This window comes from Pinus tabuliformis, chromosome Q (assembly GCF_031772625.1).
Source record: "Pinus tabuliformis cultivar Carrire ecotype Pingquan chromosome Q, CPIR1, whole genome shotgun sequence".
NCBI lineage: Eukaryota > Viridiplantae > Streptophyta > Pinopsida > Pinales > Pinaceae > Pinus > Pinus tabuliformis.
This window is the reverse complement of record NC_142296.1, coordinates 1316121279-1316138749: the sequence shown is the minus strand read 5'-3', so window position 1 is coordinate 1316138749 and position 17471 is coordinate 1316121279. Positions and strand designations below refer to the sequence as shown.

At 38.5% G+C, this 17471-nt stretch overlaps 2 protein-coding genes and 1 pseudogene across 3 annotated transcripts; 1 reads left to right on the top strand and 2 right to left on the bottom strand.

The window, feature by feature from the left end:
• Nucleotides 1-4030: 4030 nt before the first annotated feature.
• LOC149224680 (uncharacterized) lies at nt 4031-4432 on the bottom strand. Its single transcript, XM_089388249.1, has one exon. The coding sequence runs from the start codon at nt 4430-4432 to the stop codon at nt 4031-4033; it is 402 nt and encodes a 133-aa protein (XP_089244375.1).
• Nucleotides 4433-4630: 198 nt separating this feature from the next.
• On the bottom strand, nt 4631-9942 carry LOC149224679 (uncharacterized). Its single transcript, XM_089388248.1, has 3 exons — nt 8268-9942; nt 6854-8082; nt 4631-6763 (listed from the first exon to the last, which is right to left on the bottom strand). Exons 1-3 carry the CDS (start codon nt 9940-9942, stop codon nt 4631-4633), a joined length of 5037 nt encoding a protein of 1678 aa, XP_089244374.1.
• Nucleotides 9943-10073: 131 nt separating this feature from the next.
• Nucleotides 10074-17015, top strand: LOC149224678 (adenylosuccinate synthetase, chloroplastic-like; annotated as a pseudogene). The gene is made up of 8 exons (XR_016249704.1): nt 10074-10118; nt 11699-11821; nt 11911-12114; nt 12206-12899; nt 13022-13333; nt 14237-15161; nt 15284-15595; nt 16499-17015. The product of XR_016249704.1 is annotated as an adenylosuccinate synthetase, chloroplastic-like (transcript).
• The last annotated feature ends 456 nt before the right edge of the window (nt 17016-17471 follow it).

The following is a 17471-nucleotide window of genomic DNA, read 5'->3' as shown; positions in this document are numbered from 1 at the left end:
AGAGTGGGCAGACAATACCGCCCTCATCGCGTGGTAAATATCAATGAGTTAAGGCCGAGCAATATGATTCGTAACCGTTGGATCAATCGCGGTCAATCTATGGCTAGGATTAATCGTGCTTGTTGGTGGGTCCGAAACAGAGGTTAAGTTTCGAGCTGTTCGCATGACCTATCTGGAATCGCGCGCATATGGCGGATTTCGGGAGGTGAAAATGAACGAAGGTTATGTTAAAAATGGACCTGATTGAATTATCAATTATGGTCTACTAAGTTCATCTGGTCCGATTTTCTTGTTAAACGGTGTGCTTGTTGGCCACCCGAAATGTTTCTCATCCGCTGGATCTTTAGCTTAGGATCTAACAGCTAGTTTGGCGTTGAGCATTTTATACACTATTTCTTTTTTTCAATTGAATAGAAGGATTCGCTCTTGCCTTAGCAAAAAGATGCATCCTTGGGTGTTACATTACAACACCATCCATGGAAAGAGCACAAAGTTTAGTTTTTCATTTCTATAAAATATTTAATTTAGACAAGGTGACTTTCAACAAAGTTTGGCACAATTTTAGTTGTTCTCTATTCTAAGCAAAATAGTTAGTTGAAAATTGTAGTTGAATAAAATATATATTTTTTGTTGAGACTATTTATTTAGATACTTTTGTGATAATAGTATAATAATGGGAAATTTTTATCATTAAGCACTTCTGATTATCATTTTTATTAATTCATTTCATGCAATATTTCATAGGTCCTACATCAACATGAGTAACATAATTGTTTTCAATGCATTATAGGTCTAAGCTTTTGGATCACTTGTGATACAAGAAAACCTCATACAATGTTAGTCCCAACTGAATATTCTACGGGTCTTGCCCCAGTCCAACTAGTCCTTTACATCCATCTTGCTTATATATGTATTCTTTTATTTTTTCTATTCACTTGATTATGATTTTGTCTCAAAGGTTTCGGTCCTACTAGAGAAATTCCACAAAGGAACAATGTGGTGAAGCTACACTGCCAAGATTGAAGGTCTTGTTGATCAATTCTTCAATTATAAGACTTGTAGTGCAAAGGTCTCTAGTATTGATGGAAACATTTCTCTTCAAAATAATTAGGTTCTTATAAAACAATTAAAACTCAATAAAAGTTGTTAGAAACAAACAAATTGACCTATTCTTATGCCGAATAGGATATATTCATAAATTTAGGACCAATGAAACAATGTCAACATGTGGCAAATTCTATGAAGGCACCTTGGTGCTTCTTAACTATCCATGGATGGACTACTTGTTTTCATATTGTATATTTCTAAAATATGGAATAAAGTGTTAATTTCCAAAATTAACCTCATCTTAAATCACCTAGACAAGATCCCAATTAGACCCTTTTCCATTTTGGTATAGTGATTTCAACTTATATGTGGACCCGATTGTCAATAAGTGAACTTCCTCCAAAAAAGGAGACTCATGGCAAGAAAAACAAATCAATCTATTTTTATTACTATATTGCTAAGCTAATATACATATACCCCATAAATTATATATTTCGTATGTGAAACAAAAAATATCAACAAGATGTGATTAAGATCTACACTTATAGATTGTAAGCAATTAAATTCAATGAAACTAAATTTAGTTAAATATTTAAATTACTCTTATTCACCTACAACGTTCACACAAAAATATTCTTTCTTCGATGTCGTAATAATATTGAGAACAATTAGTCAACAGTAACCAACTTCAATAGTAAGGTATTAAAAGAATAAAACATAATATTTTTTATTTCAATGAAAAATGAGCAAGCAAATTAAAACGTCAATATCATAGTTAACAAATATGAAATCTCAATAGTACAAAATATCATAGTTAACAAATATGAAATCTCAATAGTACAAAATTATATGATAGTTAAACAAATATAAAATCTCAATAATCCAAAGTATGAAATCTCAATAGTACAAAATTATATCATAATTACTTAACCAAATATGAAATCTCAATAGTCCAAAATTATATTAAAGAGAAATAAATTATATAATAAAGTTAGTTTATTAATATCATAATGAAATCTCAATAGTGCACAATTATATCATAATTACTTAACCAAATATGAAATCTCAATAGTCCAAAATTATATTAAAGAGAAATAAATTATATAATAAAGTTAGTTTATTAATATCATAATTAATTGAACCAGTATGAAATCTCAATATGAACTCTTAATGCTCCAAAAATATATAACAATGCAGAATTTATTTCGTTTTGAAAAATCAGATTCCTTTTCGCGGGATCATTCTACTCTTTAAATAATATGGAGTTGTCTATAATGCGACTTTTTGGAGATTCCGGTGACGGAATCTGGCGGAAGAAATTGAAGTTAAATCTTGATTTGTTGCAGTTAAAATGGTTTTTTAACTGCATATTTGGATTCAGCACCCTGGAAAACCCCTAGGACGCTTTCATTGTGCAGAAACTAGCTATGAAACTTGCGATTCCAATAAATTGCTAACGGATTTTGACCAGAAAAACCCGCCGGAAAAGCTTTCAAAAAATCGAGTTATAGACAACTGCAAATAATATTACAAAATAAAACATAAATCTTTCTTTGCTAGTTTTTCAAACTATCAACTTAATAATGAAAATGGAAAAGTATGAAGTTTTTTTTAATGCCTTAATAAAGTAAGTCTTCAAGTCATTGAAGTAATTCCTTGTGAGGCCTTGAAGTAATTGCTTGTGAAGCCTCATTGGATGATTACCATCATGAATGAATAGGAGATATGCAATCTACGAAGGTGGATTGAGCTGGACACTGATTTGACATTTGAAACATGTGCTTTGATAGCTGTAAATTATCAATAATTAAGCTGGTCTCATAGTGTCAACTGTTCTTCTCGTTGTGATAATTGCTGTTCCAATTTTAACATCTTAGCATCATTTTGCTCAAGAATTTTCATTAATTTGAAAACACGAAAGACATTGGAATTTTCATAGACTCCAATTGAATGAGCCAACTCTTTAACTGTTTTCTCTTCACTTAATTGAGAGCCATCCCAAACTAAATAGAGCATATGTGTTTTCCTTTTCATTTTTAACCTTTCTCTTCTTTTAATCACATCTTTCTTTTTAAGACAAATAGAAATCCAATGAAGAAATGTATTGTGAAATGGAAATCTAATAAAGAGATCTATTCCATTTCAATGGATGACAAAGAGCTAAACATCATTTATTTTTATGAAACGATAACCAGAATAATAGTAATGGGAGTTTTCATTAAAACTTCAGAAATAACCAAGCAGGTTGTTGCATCACTACCTGTGTTTGTAGAAGAAAAAATCATTTGTTGCTTTAAAAGCACATTCACTTGCTTATTCATTTTTATTTTATATAAGATACAAAATTTAAAATTAACTTATATATGTATTCTATTTTTCAATGGTTGAAATAATGAAATAATCATTTTTAAATATTAATTTTTAAGATTCCCTCGTGATAACAAAACCAAATAAGTTTTTTTATTTAATTTTAATGCTATTCAAATATCATTTTAATTAATTAATAATATTTAGAAAAACACACTTGGTTAGATTTATTCCTTTTATAAAATTGAAAGCAGTGTTTGGTACCAAACACAAGAGCTACTCATGGCAACAAATAAATTTTGTACCTATTTAATAATGCTTCTATATTTTTTGAAAAGCATACATATGAATAAATAAAAATAAGTTAAAATATTTATATATTTATATTAAAATTAATTAACTATTTATATTAGTAAAATACACTTTTTTCCACTGGAAAAATCAGTAATTTTCATTATATTTAGAAAATTACATATAGTAGATGCCATTGGCATATGCTGTAGTGTTCATACAAAATCCACCACGCAGGGTGATGTATCAGAGTTTTTACAAAATGAAATAGAAACAAAACTGAGTCTGTCTGTATAGCCTATTCGAGATCACGTGGGATCTATTTGCATACATTTATGATATCCATATCTATATACAGTTTTTCATCAAAGACAAAATTGCAATATTACTGTCGGCTACCGGGACTGTTGTCCCGCTGATCTCTCTGGTCTATGTATGGCCTATGATAAAACTTGTGCTCTTCCGTCCCACACTGCTCCACAATTAGCCATTCGCCTCTGGGAAGTATCGTGGCCTCTTTCGATAATTTGTCAGCCTCGCTGTTATGTTCTCTGTAAATGTGTAGACAAGAGAAATGATTAAATGCAGCCTTGAGTGTATGTGCATCATATAATATATTGCTGAGAGTGTGTGTATGACAAATAGTGGCATTATTGATCCAATTAACAACCGTCATTGAGTCCCCAAATATATTAATATTGGTGCACTGATGTGTCAATGAGAAATGTAATAGATTTCGAATGGCCAAGAGCTCTGCGAAATTATTTGATCCTCTGCCAAATCCCATTTTTACAAGGTATCTATGGTGTTCATTGATATGCAGAACAAATCCACCTCCTCATCCAGTTTGATTCGCAGCCCCATCGAAGAAGGCCCACGGGGTCGATTTATCAATTGTGGGTTGAGCCTGTATCGTCCTGGTTCGAGTGGGGGGAGGGTCAGGTAATTCTTGGTACACGGCAACGATGGTTACTTCTGTACGGGGCTAGCACACAACCTGATCCTCAAAAATAACTTGGTTCCGTGCTAACCAGATGTGCCAGGTTGCCACGAGGGGGAGGTTTAGGAGCTTGGAACCCGGGTGGCAGTGATTCCAGGCAGTCCATGCACCCAAAATGTCATCACCATTCCAGTTCCCCGAAATGCCAAGTTGTGTGCAGATGTTGTTCCATAGAGTGTGAACTGCCGGGCAATGGAGGAATATGTGGGCGGAAGTCTCTGATGCCGCTTTGCAGAATGTACACCAGGAAGGTCCATAGATGGATCTGCGAGTAAGGTGTTCGGCTGTGGGAATGGTATCTTTGAGGACACACCAGAAAAATAATCTGGTGCGTGGAGGAGCATTCAGCTTCCAAATGTCGCGCCACCACGATGGCGATGTCTCCGGTTTTTTGTGAGTAATAAGTGCGTTGTACCCAAACTTAGGTGCATAGATACCATTGTCCGCCTTACACCAAATAAGTTCTTCAGATCCTTGTTTGATGCGGATATGGGATTCGTTCAATGCAAAAACATATTCACTCCATTCCCGATGCCACTGCGGAGGAAGGTCAAGATGCTGAGCCGATTTCCAAGCTTGAGTGAAAATGTCTGTGCGCAGCTGATCAGCAATATGAGCAAAATTCTGAATGTCTCGATCATGAAGGAATGAAATGAGATCTCGGTTGAGGATGTGTCTGCCCCCACTATTAATCCAAGGATCTAGGCCAATCCTGCCCAGCGATCCATCGTTTATTCTCCATACTAGATTATCCCGGATGAGGGGAAGGGAGTATATCAGGGCCTTCCATATGGATGAGCATCCCTTCGCTGTCCAAGATGGTAGTCTAGCCCAATCCAGAATGTTATGAGGCCAAATGTATTTGTGATAGGATACTTGTGCCCATAGATTTTGGCTGGTTAATAGTGTCCATCCCATCTTAGCAGCAAGAGCCAATGCGAAATCGGGTAGGTCTTTGAGACCCCAGCCACCCCATTTTTTGGGCAGGGTGATTTTCTTCCAGCTAATCCATGCAAATATTCTTTTGTCCTGGTTCCCATTCCATAGGTATCGATTGCACAGCTGCTTCAAACGGCCCAGAATGTTCCTCGGTATCCACGCAAGTGCCATCCAGAAGACCGGGGTGGCCTCTAGGACAGACTTAATGAGTACCAATCTGCCAGCCCTGGATAGGAATCTGAAGCTCCAGCCTGAGAGTCTTTTTTCCAATTTAGCGACCAACCACACCCAATCAGCAATTCTTTGACAAGTAGGCTTGAGTCTGAAACCCAAATATTTGAGTCCTCTATCCAGAGGGAGAACAATATATGGAAAAACCTGAAGGGCTAGCTGGGATTCCTGTACCGTAGTACGGGAGCATGTGATAGAGGATTTAGTCTGATTTGGAAGCATACCTGTAGCGGCAGAAAAAAGAAGAAGGATCTTTGAAAAAGACCGAGAGTCTCGAACACTGCCATCAAGAAGGATAAGAACATCGTCCACGAAGAGCAGATGTGTGAGAAAGCATAAATCGGATATGCGAAGGCCCCGGATATCACCAGCTCTCTTAGCAGAGTCTATGAGACGACTAAGGCCTTCCATGACCAGAAGGAAGAGCAGGGGAGAGAGGGGGCAGCCCTGTCTCAGTCCCCTTTCAGAATGAAAAAAGGGAGAGGCCGAACCATTTATGAGGATGCTGAATGTTGGGGATGATATACAGGCCATGATCCATGAGATGTAGGAGTGAGGAAAACCCAAGTGGATTAGGATCATTTTGATATAGAGCCAGCTGACCCGGTCGAATGCTTTTGAGAGGTCAATTTTGAGGAGGATGGCTTTAAGGTGCTTGGACCAAATAGAGTGTATAGCTTCTTGGGCCAGGCCTATGGCCTCATGAATCTGTCTAGATTCGAGGAAAGCAAATTGTTGTGGGGCAATGGACCTGGAGAGGATTGGTCTAAGACGATTAGCAATAGTCTTAGAGATGATTTTGTAGAGGCAATTGCACAAAGAGATAGGCCTGTAGTCATCAAAGGATTCAGGGGTATCAGTTTTTGGGATGAGAGCAATGAAGGTTGAATTGATGGCATGGTAGATGGATCCTGTAGCTCTGCTCTCCTCGACCACCCCCAGCAGGTCCTGCCCCAGGACCTCATAGAAGGCTAAATAAAATTCAATGGTCCATCCATCCGGGCCAGGGCTCTTGTCTTTTTTGAACCACTTCAGTACTCCTTCCAGCTCCTCTGCCGTAACCGGATCATTTAAAGCCTCCACGTCCTCTTCCTCAACAAATCTCGGGAAGTGATTTGCCACATTGATGATATCAGGTAGATTAACATCACGGGGGCACTTGTATAGTTCCCTGAAGTGAGAGGTGCCCAGATGAGCGAGCTTGTTAAAAGTGTCTGCTATTTCGCCATCAGGTGTGGGGAGCTTCCAGATAGTATTAGATACTTTCCTGCTCTTAGCAAAGCTATGAAAGAACTTCGTGTTATCATCCCCAGCTTGAATCCATAATGCCCTACTCCTCAATCTTATGGATTCCTCTCTTTCTTTGAGGATTTTTGCTTTTTGATTCTCCAATTCAATCAGCCTGCATTTATCAGCTGCTGTAATGAACCCCAACCCCCTTTCGTCGGTGAGAGAGCATAATTCAGCTTCAATATGGGTAAGTTGAGCAATGTCTCGAGCTTGTTTCTCCTTTGCCCATACAATAGATAAATGTTTAATTTCTGAGAGGTTCCTACATAATCCTTTAGCAAGTGATTCTGATCCATTGATTGGGTGAGAGGACCAATAATCAGATATCATCTTGACATATGATGGGTCCTTTAGCCAGGTATGATTAAATTTGAAAGGTGCTTTGGGCTTCTTGAAGGGGCCCTGAATCTCCAGGTATATTGGAGAGTGATCTGACCAGCCCCCCGAGCCAACCCATTGTTTGTAATGTTGCAGTCTCTGAAGAAGAGTCTCCTTCATAAGGAATCTGTCAAGTCTGCGGGCTAGTGCAGCGTCCCCCACCCATCTGTTCCTCCATGTGGGAAGAATTTTCTGCATGGGAATATCCATAAAATTTGATTGCTCAAGCAGATTGGTCATGAAGTTTGTAATGGAGTCAATTTGAGCCGCCGATCCCCATGACTCCCTGAACCCCAGAGAGAAATTAAGGTCTCCTCCGATAACAACCCGGTCTTCGCCCATAATGGTAAGTTGTAGAAGATTCTGCCAGAACGATTCTCTCTGGGTACAGGGGGCATAAACATTGACAATGCGAAGGTTCATGCCTAGGTCAGCTGAGAAAATGTCAAGCCCTAGAAATCCCGATCCCCCCCAAGTCGAGTCCACCTTAATAGAACGAGGGTTGATACCAATGGCCAGACCACCCGATCGGCCGACGGCATCAATGGCTGAGTAGGTCCAGCCAGGAGTCAAGGCTTGCATGGCTCGAGTAATCTGATCTGCGGAACAGAGGGTTTCTTGAAGCATAATGATATCGACAGGTTCAGATTCTATGAGCCGCTTCATGGCTAGTTTCTTGGAGGAACTAGCCAATCCTCTGCAATTGAAGGATAGGCACTTCATGGAGGAACACCTCTCGGGGTGTGTCCTGCTCTAAGGACCCCGTCAATGGTGGATTTCCGACCTGATACTACCTCTGCCCCAGCTTGTTTAATAGCCTTTGAAAGATGAGATTTCCTACCCCTGGTGGTCAAGGTCCCACCCTCTGGTACCGCGATTCCCAGGCCCGAATGACAGATGGGAGGCTCTTTGGCTTGAGACCTGGATCGGAGGAAATATGTATGGGGAGGGGAGGGTTCCGAGGTAGCAAGGGAGGGGCAAGCCAAAGGGGAGGAAGTGGTAATAATGGGTTCTGTGGTGCATATGAGGGGGGAGGATGATAATGCACAGTGAACCATGGAGGTCTGTAAGGTGGAACCACAATCATTCATCACATCAATAGAAGAAAATATGGGGGATGAAAGAGTACCCGAGACCATACCAGCTTCTGCTGCCGAGCGAGCCCTGGTCCTTGGCGGAGAGGGTTGCCGTAATCCCGGATCGACCGCAGGTGAAGTAGTCGCTGGGGGCAGTCCCGAAGAGGTAGGTCGAGAGGTAATAGGAGATGCCGCTCTGGTTGGAGCCGGAGTAACCCTCGGTGATTCTTCAGCTTTCTTGATGAGTGGACAATCCTTTATGAGGTGCCCAACTTTGTGACAACGCCTGCATCGGAAGGGGACTCCTTCATAGTCAAGGATCTGCACCCTGATACACCTTCCCCACTGAAGTGTGATCTGTTCTTCGAGTCCATCACGGGTGTCTAAGTGGACCAATATACGCGCTAGGGTTCGGTTCCCAGATTCAACAAATGTGCGATCGTAATCCAGATATGTCCCCAGGGCATTCCCGATCCTGATGAATACTTCTTCCGCCCAAAACTGCAGTGGGAGGCCAGGCAGGCGCACCCAAATCGGTCCGGCTCCGATCTGTTCTCGTTCTGGATCAAAGAGGGGGCTCCATCTCTTGAGGAGGACCGGGGCCATTTCGATATGCCAGAATCTGGCCAAAACCAGATTAGTGTGACTTTCCTTGGAGAAATGTAGGGAAAACCATCCTCTGGGGAGAACATGGACCTCAGGAAGGTCAAATAGCACACCGCCCCAGATTTCCTTCACCCATTGCTTAAGCCGTTTCGCCGAGTATGCCCTGCCCCGGACATGCCCTACCAGAACAGTGCTGGCCATGTCCATGAGATCGCTGAGAGACTTAGATTCGTCGAACCTGATGGTGATGTCTTTTGCCGTAGCCTTTATGCACTTGGTCTTCTTTTTGCAGGTGCGAGGAGCCGACGGATGGTCGACCAAGGGGTTTGTTATACCATCCAGAGATGAGGGTTTTGCGGGCTTGATTTTGACAGCAGGAGTTTCGAAGCAGCCGGAAGGACGGGCTCCCGAAGATGATGGATTGGATGCAGGGGGTACCGGCGGGGGAGGGGAGGGCGCCGAAAGGAGCGGATGGGCGAGCGGATCAAAAGAGGGCGAAGGGGGAGTGTGGGGAGCAAGAAAATGAAGAGAGCTCGGCGAGAGCGGGGGCACCTCAAATTGCAGAGAATCGATAGGGTTCCCTCCTGTAGTGGACTGTGGAGTGCAATGAACATGCAGCGAGACGGAGGGCGGATACTGCGGCAGATCCGGTGCGGTCGATGATGAGGAAGGTGCGAACTGCGAGCGAGCAGCAAAACTGGGGTTCCCGAATATAACCTTGTCCGGTGTAGGCTCCTCCGAGTAGTCCACCGCCTCTAGCTCCATAATGTCTGCCATAACTGTCTCCTGAACGGCGACCGAAAGCGACGGGTGGAGAATCCAATGGTGGAGCTTATGCGTAATTGTCTCTGAGCAGTGACCGCGACGATGATGCCGAGCGATAGCTGTGAAAAACCCTAGCCGCGCCGATGCTGCAGTCGATCTCGGTGAAACCCTTTAGCCGAGACCTTCACGTGTGCGCGCCATCCTCAAGTCAATAATAACCGTAAAATACACTTATATTTATTTTTATTAATATAAGAATTATACTAGTTTTTAGTTGTATTTTAATTTTCCACATGATATGAAATTTTATGAAAAATATGACTATTGTGGTTTTAAATCTTTTTTATTTACGGAATAAGATGTAAGAACTCATATGAGCGGGCTCTAGTTATTGATTTTCTATATATTAAAACAATATTGAAATTTCTCTATATACTTAAAAAATCATTAAAAAATATTTTATATACTCAAAAATATATTAAAAATAAAACAAAAAAAATTAAGAATTACATTATATTAAATTTTATATATTTATATTGATAATCATGTTTATTTTAGAATAGGGTTTTTAGAATTTTAATTTAATTAATAATAATTATGAGGTGGATGGTAGATATTTAATCTCTATAGAATATTTTAAAATATTTTTCATAGTAATCATAAATCAAAAGTTAAAATTTCTCTCAAAAGTGGTTATGCTTTTCTTCTTTTCTAATCAAATTAATTAATTAAAAAAAATTGTGATATAAACATGTGTCATATGAACAAGAATTCTATGGATATAGAAAGTTAAACAAACATACTTTTGGTCAATAGTAATGTAATGAAACCTATTTACAAGTTAATAATCTCTATAGTAAAGTAAAGTTTAATTTTCATAATTAAAAATTTATTACATTTTATCTATATATAATTTATTAATTCCTTATAATTAATAATAATAATAGTTTGAAATAAAATTATGATTATATATATAATTTATTAATTATTTTATAATTAATAATAATAATAATTTGCAACTAAATTATGAAATAATTCTTTTTTATGATTTTTTTTAAATTTTTATAAGTGAAAATATTACACACAAAAAATTGATACTTATCAATGTTTATCAATAATTTAATTTATGTAATTCACTATTTTTCTAAATCACATTTATTAATTAATATATATAAAATTATATTTTAGGAAACCTATTTCCATCGAAAAGAAATTCTAAATTTTCAGTAAATAATACTTCCAACATTAGACGTGTGTATTTATAGATGGCAAGCAAAATCTTCAACTTCCAAGTGAAGGATTTAGATAAGTCATAGTATTAAAAACCAATAAAGTTATTGTCAACAATAATGAAGGTTTAAACCCTAAGAAAACAAATATGTAATTACGCCGTAAGGCGTTTCCCTCTGAGATAAACTTCCCTAAAATCCACTTGTCATCCCTGTGTGCCGTTAGATCATGTGTTCGACGATTAGAAGATGGTTAATCGTTGGATCAAGGGAAGGTTAATCGTTCGATCAAGGGAAGGTAGTTGAATGGTTGCTTCACGATATTTGAAACAGTTTCAAACCCTGGCCTGAATGCTGCTAGATCGGAGCCTAAAAGATTTGCCTGTAGCTTTTCGTCTTCTCCGCTCTTGCTTCCCTTGCTGACTGACAGACCTCTGAAACAGGCTCCATCGAATCTCTGAGGCAAATTTTATCCATGGCTTTTTTTATCCATGGCTTTCCTGAATGTTTAGCTGTTTCCTTCTGTTCAAATCCTTTAGTTTCAGCCCCCTTTACCCCAGTGCCATTCTGGATTACCCTCCGAGATTAAAAAAAGCTATCTGCTTGAACTGGATCATAGCTTCTGCCAGGGATTTGGGGTTTTGAAGGTTGCTCAATCTGCGGTCTGTGGGAATAAATGGCTTCTGCGCTGATTAGCAATCTCTGTATTCCGAATTTGCACAGATTTTCGCAGGATAAGAAGAAGAGGTAGCAGGGGTTGCGGTCAGGGTTTGCGCATGCTGTGAACTTGCATTTGGCTAAAGGTCGAATTGTACTGCAGAGTAGAAGGATAAAATGCAATGCCAGCGTAGAGGAGGCCGACGCCATTGCTGAGGCAGAGAAAGCGGAAGATCCTTTTAAATGCCTGAGTCAAGTGGGTGCAACACAACGCTATGATATTGTGGTCCATTGTCAGGTACTCACCCATCCTCCATTTTTTTTCATTGTCGTTAAATCCATCTTAATTGGTAAGTATATTTAGCGATTATACTACATCTTTATCGCAGGGAGGGGCAAATGCAGGTCACACCATATACAATAGCGAGGGAAAGAAATTTGCTCTTCACCTTGTCCCTTCTGGAATAGTGAATGAGAAATCCCTATGCGTTACTGGGAATGGAGTGGTTGTGCATCTTCCAGGACTATTTGAAGAGATAGATGAGCTTGAGTCTAATGGAGTTTCTTGCAAAGGAAGACTATAAATTTCTGACCGTGCTCATTTACTATTTGATTTCCATCAAACTATTGATGGAATGAGAGAAGCAGAACTTGCAGGGTCATTAATTGGAACGACAAAAAGAGGGATTGGTCCTTGCTATGCAAGCAAGGAAATCCGGAATGGTATTCGGGGTAAGTGATTTGAGGCACATGGATACATTTCCTGAGAAGTTGGATATTCTTTTGCATGATGCTGCATCCCGTTTTAAAGGCTTTGAGTATAGTAAAAGCATGTTACAGACTGAAGTGGAGCATTACAAGAGATATTCTAAGCAAATAGAACCTTATATTGCTGACACTGTTCATTTGATGAATGATGCATTCTCAAGCGGGAAGAAGATTTTGGTTGAAGGTGGCCAGGCGACCATGTTAGATGTCGATTTCAGAATTTATCCATTTGTAGCTTCTTCTAATCCATTTGCCGGTGGAATCTGTACTGGACTTGGTATTGCTCCAAGACATATTGGTGATATGATTGGTGTGGTATGTGAGATGGTTTTAACATGCATATGCAAATTCATGCGGGTTAAAGTTCTAATGAAAATTGGATTCATCATGAAAGTTTTAAAAATTTACTGATGACTAACCACGGTTTTGATCTGCAGGCTAAAGCGTACACAACAAGAGTTGGTTCAAGTCCTTACCCGACAGAATTCTTGGATAAAGCGGGTGAAGATCTTCGATCAGCTGGACATGAATATGGCACCACAACTGGCCGGCCTCGTCGTTGTGGTTAGCTAGATCTAGTTGCACTTAAATATTCTTGTCAAATCGATGGTTTCTCAACACTTAATCTGACAAAGCTTGGCGTACTTTCTGGGTTATCTCGAATTAGGCTTGGGGTAGCCTATAAAGGGCCTGATGGAAACGTGTTGAAATCTTTTCCTGCTGACCTTGACCTTCTGCAAAAAGTAGAGGTACTTTCCTTTCAATTCAGAGCCATGGATCTCAATTACTTAACGGGAAACCTAAAATTGTATGCTTCTGTAATTATTATGTATGAGTATTGCAAGTATCTTGAAAAACATTTTGTGATGCATAACAATTAAAAAATGGGAACGTCAGGCATAATAAGTGAAAAAATACTGTGACTAGATGTCAGGCCGGCATCTACAACCCTGTGTTTTGATCTTTAGATTATACGAATACATATATGGTTCAAATCCATAATCAGTAGAATAGTACCATGTAGGAAACAACTAAATGAAGCATATTTGTTTGTACATGGAGGCAACAGTTACATTAATGTCAGCCTATCTGATGATGTCTGCTTAAGCTTCACATCCTTGTGAGGTTTAATCAGACAGCTTCATTTACGATGATCATTATATCGAGTGCTATGCTGCAATCTCTACGTTTAAAAAATCAGAAATCGACTATTTTAGTACTCTACATTGTATATGTATGAATTATTTTGCTAAAACTTACAGAAAGCTTGTTTGCACTGAGGCTTTGGCCCCATAATTTTTGCCTCTTGAACCTTTGACCCTCAATTTGTTCTTGACAACACATTTTTGCATTCTTTTGACTAATAAATTTCATGGATCTAACTGTTAATTTTATTTTATTTGGTCATTTGTGTTGGACCTGCTACCAGTTTGAGTCTCTCTCGGTATATAGTTTTATTTGTATCTTTGTAGATAATATTCTGCATATGTCATATTCCTTTTTCCTTGCAGTTTGTTTCTAACATTATGTCATGTCAAGGTTATTTGAAATCTTGTTTCCTTGAGAAAGTTTCTCATTTCAAACTCAAATTTTGATAAAATCATTTTTCTCTTCTCTGGTACACAATTCTAATATAACTTGGTCACATGCAGGTTATTTATGAAGATCTGCCTGGATGACAGCCTGATATATCTAAAGTGAGAAGCTATCAAGACTTACCATCTACTGCTTGCCTCTATGTGGAAAGGATCGAGAGTTGGAACACCAATCGATTATATTGGTGTTGGGCTAGGCCGTGATGCTTTAATAGTGAAGTAATAGGATCAACAGATTTTAAAGTCATCCCATGGAGTTTGCTGTCCAAGAAGCAGGTCAAAAACATGCATGGGAACTTTTAATGGCCTAACATTCCCTGTGTCATTTTTGGCTTTTGTGACCTTTTTATATCAGTCCCTTGTCCAGAACACTTTGGTTAGTCTAAGCAGGAATAAATTCAAGAAATTATAGGCTCTTGTTTTCTACAATGCATGAGCGTTTGATGACAGAGAGGTATTAGTAACTCGTCACTGCGAAACTGAAAAAGAAAAAGGGTATGTAACCAACAAATCATACTACTGTATCTGAAGAAAAAGCAGCATCTAAAAAGAGAAATCATACTAATGCATATATAGTTTACTTGCATGATAATGATGTGTTTTCAGCTATAAAACACTGTGTGTATTTGCGGTAAGTAATTTGAGGCACATGGATACATTTCCTGAGAAGTTGGATATTCTTTTGCATGATGCCGCATCCCGTTTTAAAGGCTTTGAGTATAGTAAAAGCATGTTACAGACTGAAGTGGAGCATTACAAGAGATATTCTAAGCGAATAGAACCTTATATTGCTGACACTGTTCATTTGATGAATGATGCATTCTCAAGCGGGAAGAAGATTTTGGTTGAAGGCGGCCAGGCGACCGTGTTAGATGTCGATTTCGGAATTTATCCATTTGTAGCTTCTTCTAATCCATCTGCCGGTGGAATCTATACTGGACTTGGTATTGCTCCAAGACATATTGGTGATATGATTGGTGTGGTATGTGAGATGGTTTTAACATGCATATGCAAATTCATGCTGGTTAAAGTTCTAATGAAAATTGGATTCATCAAGAAAGTTTTAAAAATTTACTGATGACTAACTACGGTTTTGATCTGCAGGCTAAAGCGTACACAACAAGAGTTGGCTCAAGTCCTTGCCCGACAGAATTCTTGGATGAAGCGGGTGAAGATTTTCGATCAGCTGGACATGAATATGGCACCACAACTGGCCGGCCTCGTCGTTGTGGTTAGCTAGATCTGGTTGCACTTAAATATTCTTGTCAAATCGATGGTTTCTCAGCACTTAATCTGACAAAGCTTGACGTACTTTCTGGGTTATCTCGAATTAGGCTTGGGGTAGCCTATAAAGGGCCTGATGGAAATGTGTTGAAATCTTTTCCTGCTGACCTTGACCTTCTGCAAAAAGTAGAGGTACTTTCCTTTCAAGTCAGAGCCATAGATCTCAATTACTTAACGGGCAACCTAAAATTGTATGCTTCTGTAATTATTATGTATGAGTATTGCAAGTATCTTGAAAAACATTTTGTGATGCATAACAGTTGAAAAAGGGGAACGTCAGGCATAATAAGTGAAAAAATGTTGTGACTAGATGTCAGGCCGGCATCTACAACCCTGTGTTTTGATCTTTAGATTATACGAATACATATATGGTTCAAATCCATAATCAGTAGAATAGTACCATGTAGGAAAAAACTAAATGAAGCATATTTGTTTGTACCATGGAGGCAACAGTTACATTAATGTCAGCCTATCTGATGATGTCTGCTTAAGCTTCACATCCTTGTGAGGTTTAATCAGACAGCTTCATTTACGATGATCATTATATCGAGTGCTATGCTGCAATATCTACCTTTAAAAAATCAGAAATCCACTATTTTAGTACTCTACATTGTATATGTATGAATTATTTTGCTAAAACTTACAGAAAGCTTGTTTGCACTGAGGCTTTGGCCCCATAATTTTCGCCTCTTGAACCTTTGACCCTCAATTTGTTCTTGACAACACATTTTTGCATTCTTTTGACTAATAAATTTCATGGATCTAACTGTTAATTTTATTTTATTTGGTCATTTGTGTTGGACCTGCTACCAATTTGAGTCTCTCTCGGTATATAGTTTTATTTGTATCTTTGTAGATAATATTCTGCATATGTCATATTCCTTTTTCCTGCAGTTTGTTTCTAACATTATGTCATGTCAAGGTTATTTGAAATCTTGTTTCCTTGAGAAAGTTTCTCATTTCAAACTCAAATTTTGATAAAAGCATTTTTCTCTTCTCTGGTACCCAATTCTAATATAACTTGGTCACATGTAGGTTATTTATGAAGATCTGCCTGGATGACAGGTTGATATATCTAAAGTGAGAAGCTATCAAGACTTACCATCTGCTGCTTGCCTCTATGTGGAAAGGATCGAGAGTTGGAATACCAATCGATTATATTGGTGTTGGGCTAGGTCGTGATGCTTTAATAGTGAAGTAATAGGATCAACAGATTTTAAAGTCATCCCATGGAGTTTGTTGTCCAAGAAGTAGGTCAAAAACATGCATGGGGACTTTTAATGGCCTAACATTCCCGGTGTCATTTTTGGCTTTTGTGACCTTTTGATATCAGTCCCTTGTCCACAACACTTTGGTTAGTCTAAGCAGGAATAAATTCAAGAAATTATAGGCTCTTGTTTTCTACAATGCATGAGCTTTTGATGACAGAGAGGTATTAGTAACTCGTCACTGCGAAACTGAAAAAGGGTACGTAACCAACAAATCATACTACTGTATCTGAAGAAAAAGCAGCATCTAAAAAGAGAAATTATACTAATGCATATATAGTTTACTTGCATGATAATCATGTGTTTTCAGCTATAAAACACTGTTTGCAGTGGTTGGTAAAATTCAGCTAGTGCAATTGTGCTGGATAATGAAATTTTTCATCATCTCCTGATTTTCTGCCACTATTTCACCACTGGTTGATAAACTCACAATGTTTCTAGCTGATATTTTCAAGATTCTTGGAATTAGTGTCCAGTTAATGCCCAAGGGTCGTAAAAAGGAATGTCAAGCATGTATTAAAAGGTTCATGATGGTAATGGGTTCCATGACCAATGAAGGTATTATCCGAAGATCTTTCTGTCTTTTTCTTTCTGATCTTCAAATAGAGAAGAAATCAAATTGCACTGTTGTGAAAATTAGCGTGTGCAAAAGTATTCTATTTTTGGCAAAAGATGTGTTGATCATCTGAATGGTCAGTTTTTGGTTTGGAATGAGGAAGTACAATCTGATGAGGTGCTTG

Bases quoted from the DNA above. Each gene is read 5' to 3' on its own strand.
- LOC149224680 (XM_089388249.1), bottom strand. From the start codon at position 4,432: ATGGGATTTGGCAGAGGATCAAATAATTTCGCAGAGCTCTTGGCCATT.
- LOC149224679 (XM_089388248.1), bottom strand. From the start codon at position 9,942: ATGGCAGACATTATGGAGCTAGAGGCGGTGGACTACTCGGAGGAGCCT. The intron at 8,083-8,267 runs GTCGGAAATCCA...TCTGTTCCGCAG, and splicing joins TGGGGCAGAGGTAGTATCAG to ATCAGATTACTCGAGCCATG. The intron at 6,764-6,853 runs GTACTGAAGTGG...GTCCTGGGGCAG, and splicing joins CGGCAGAGGAGCTGGAAGGA to GACCTGCTGGGGGTGGTCGA.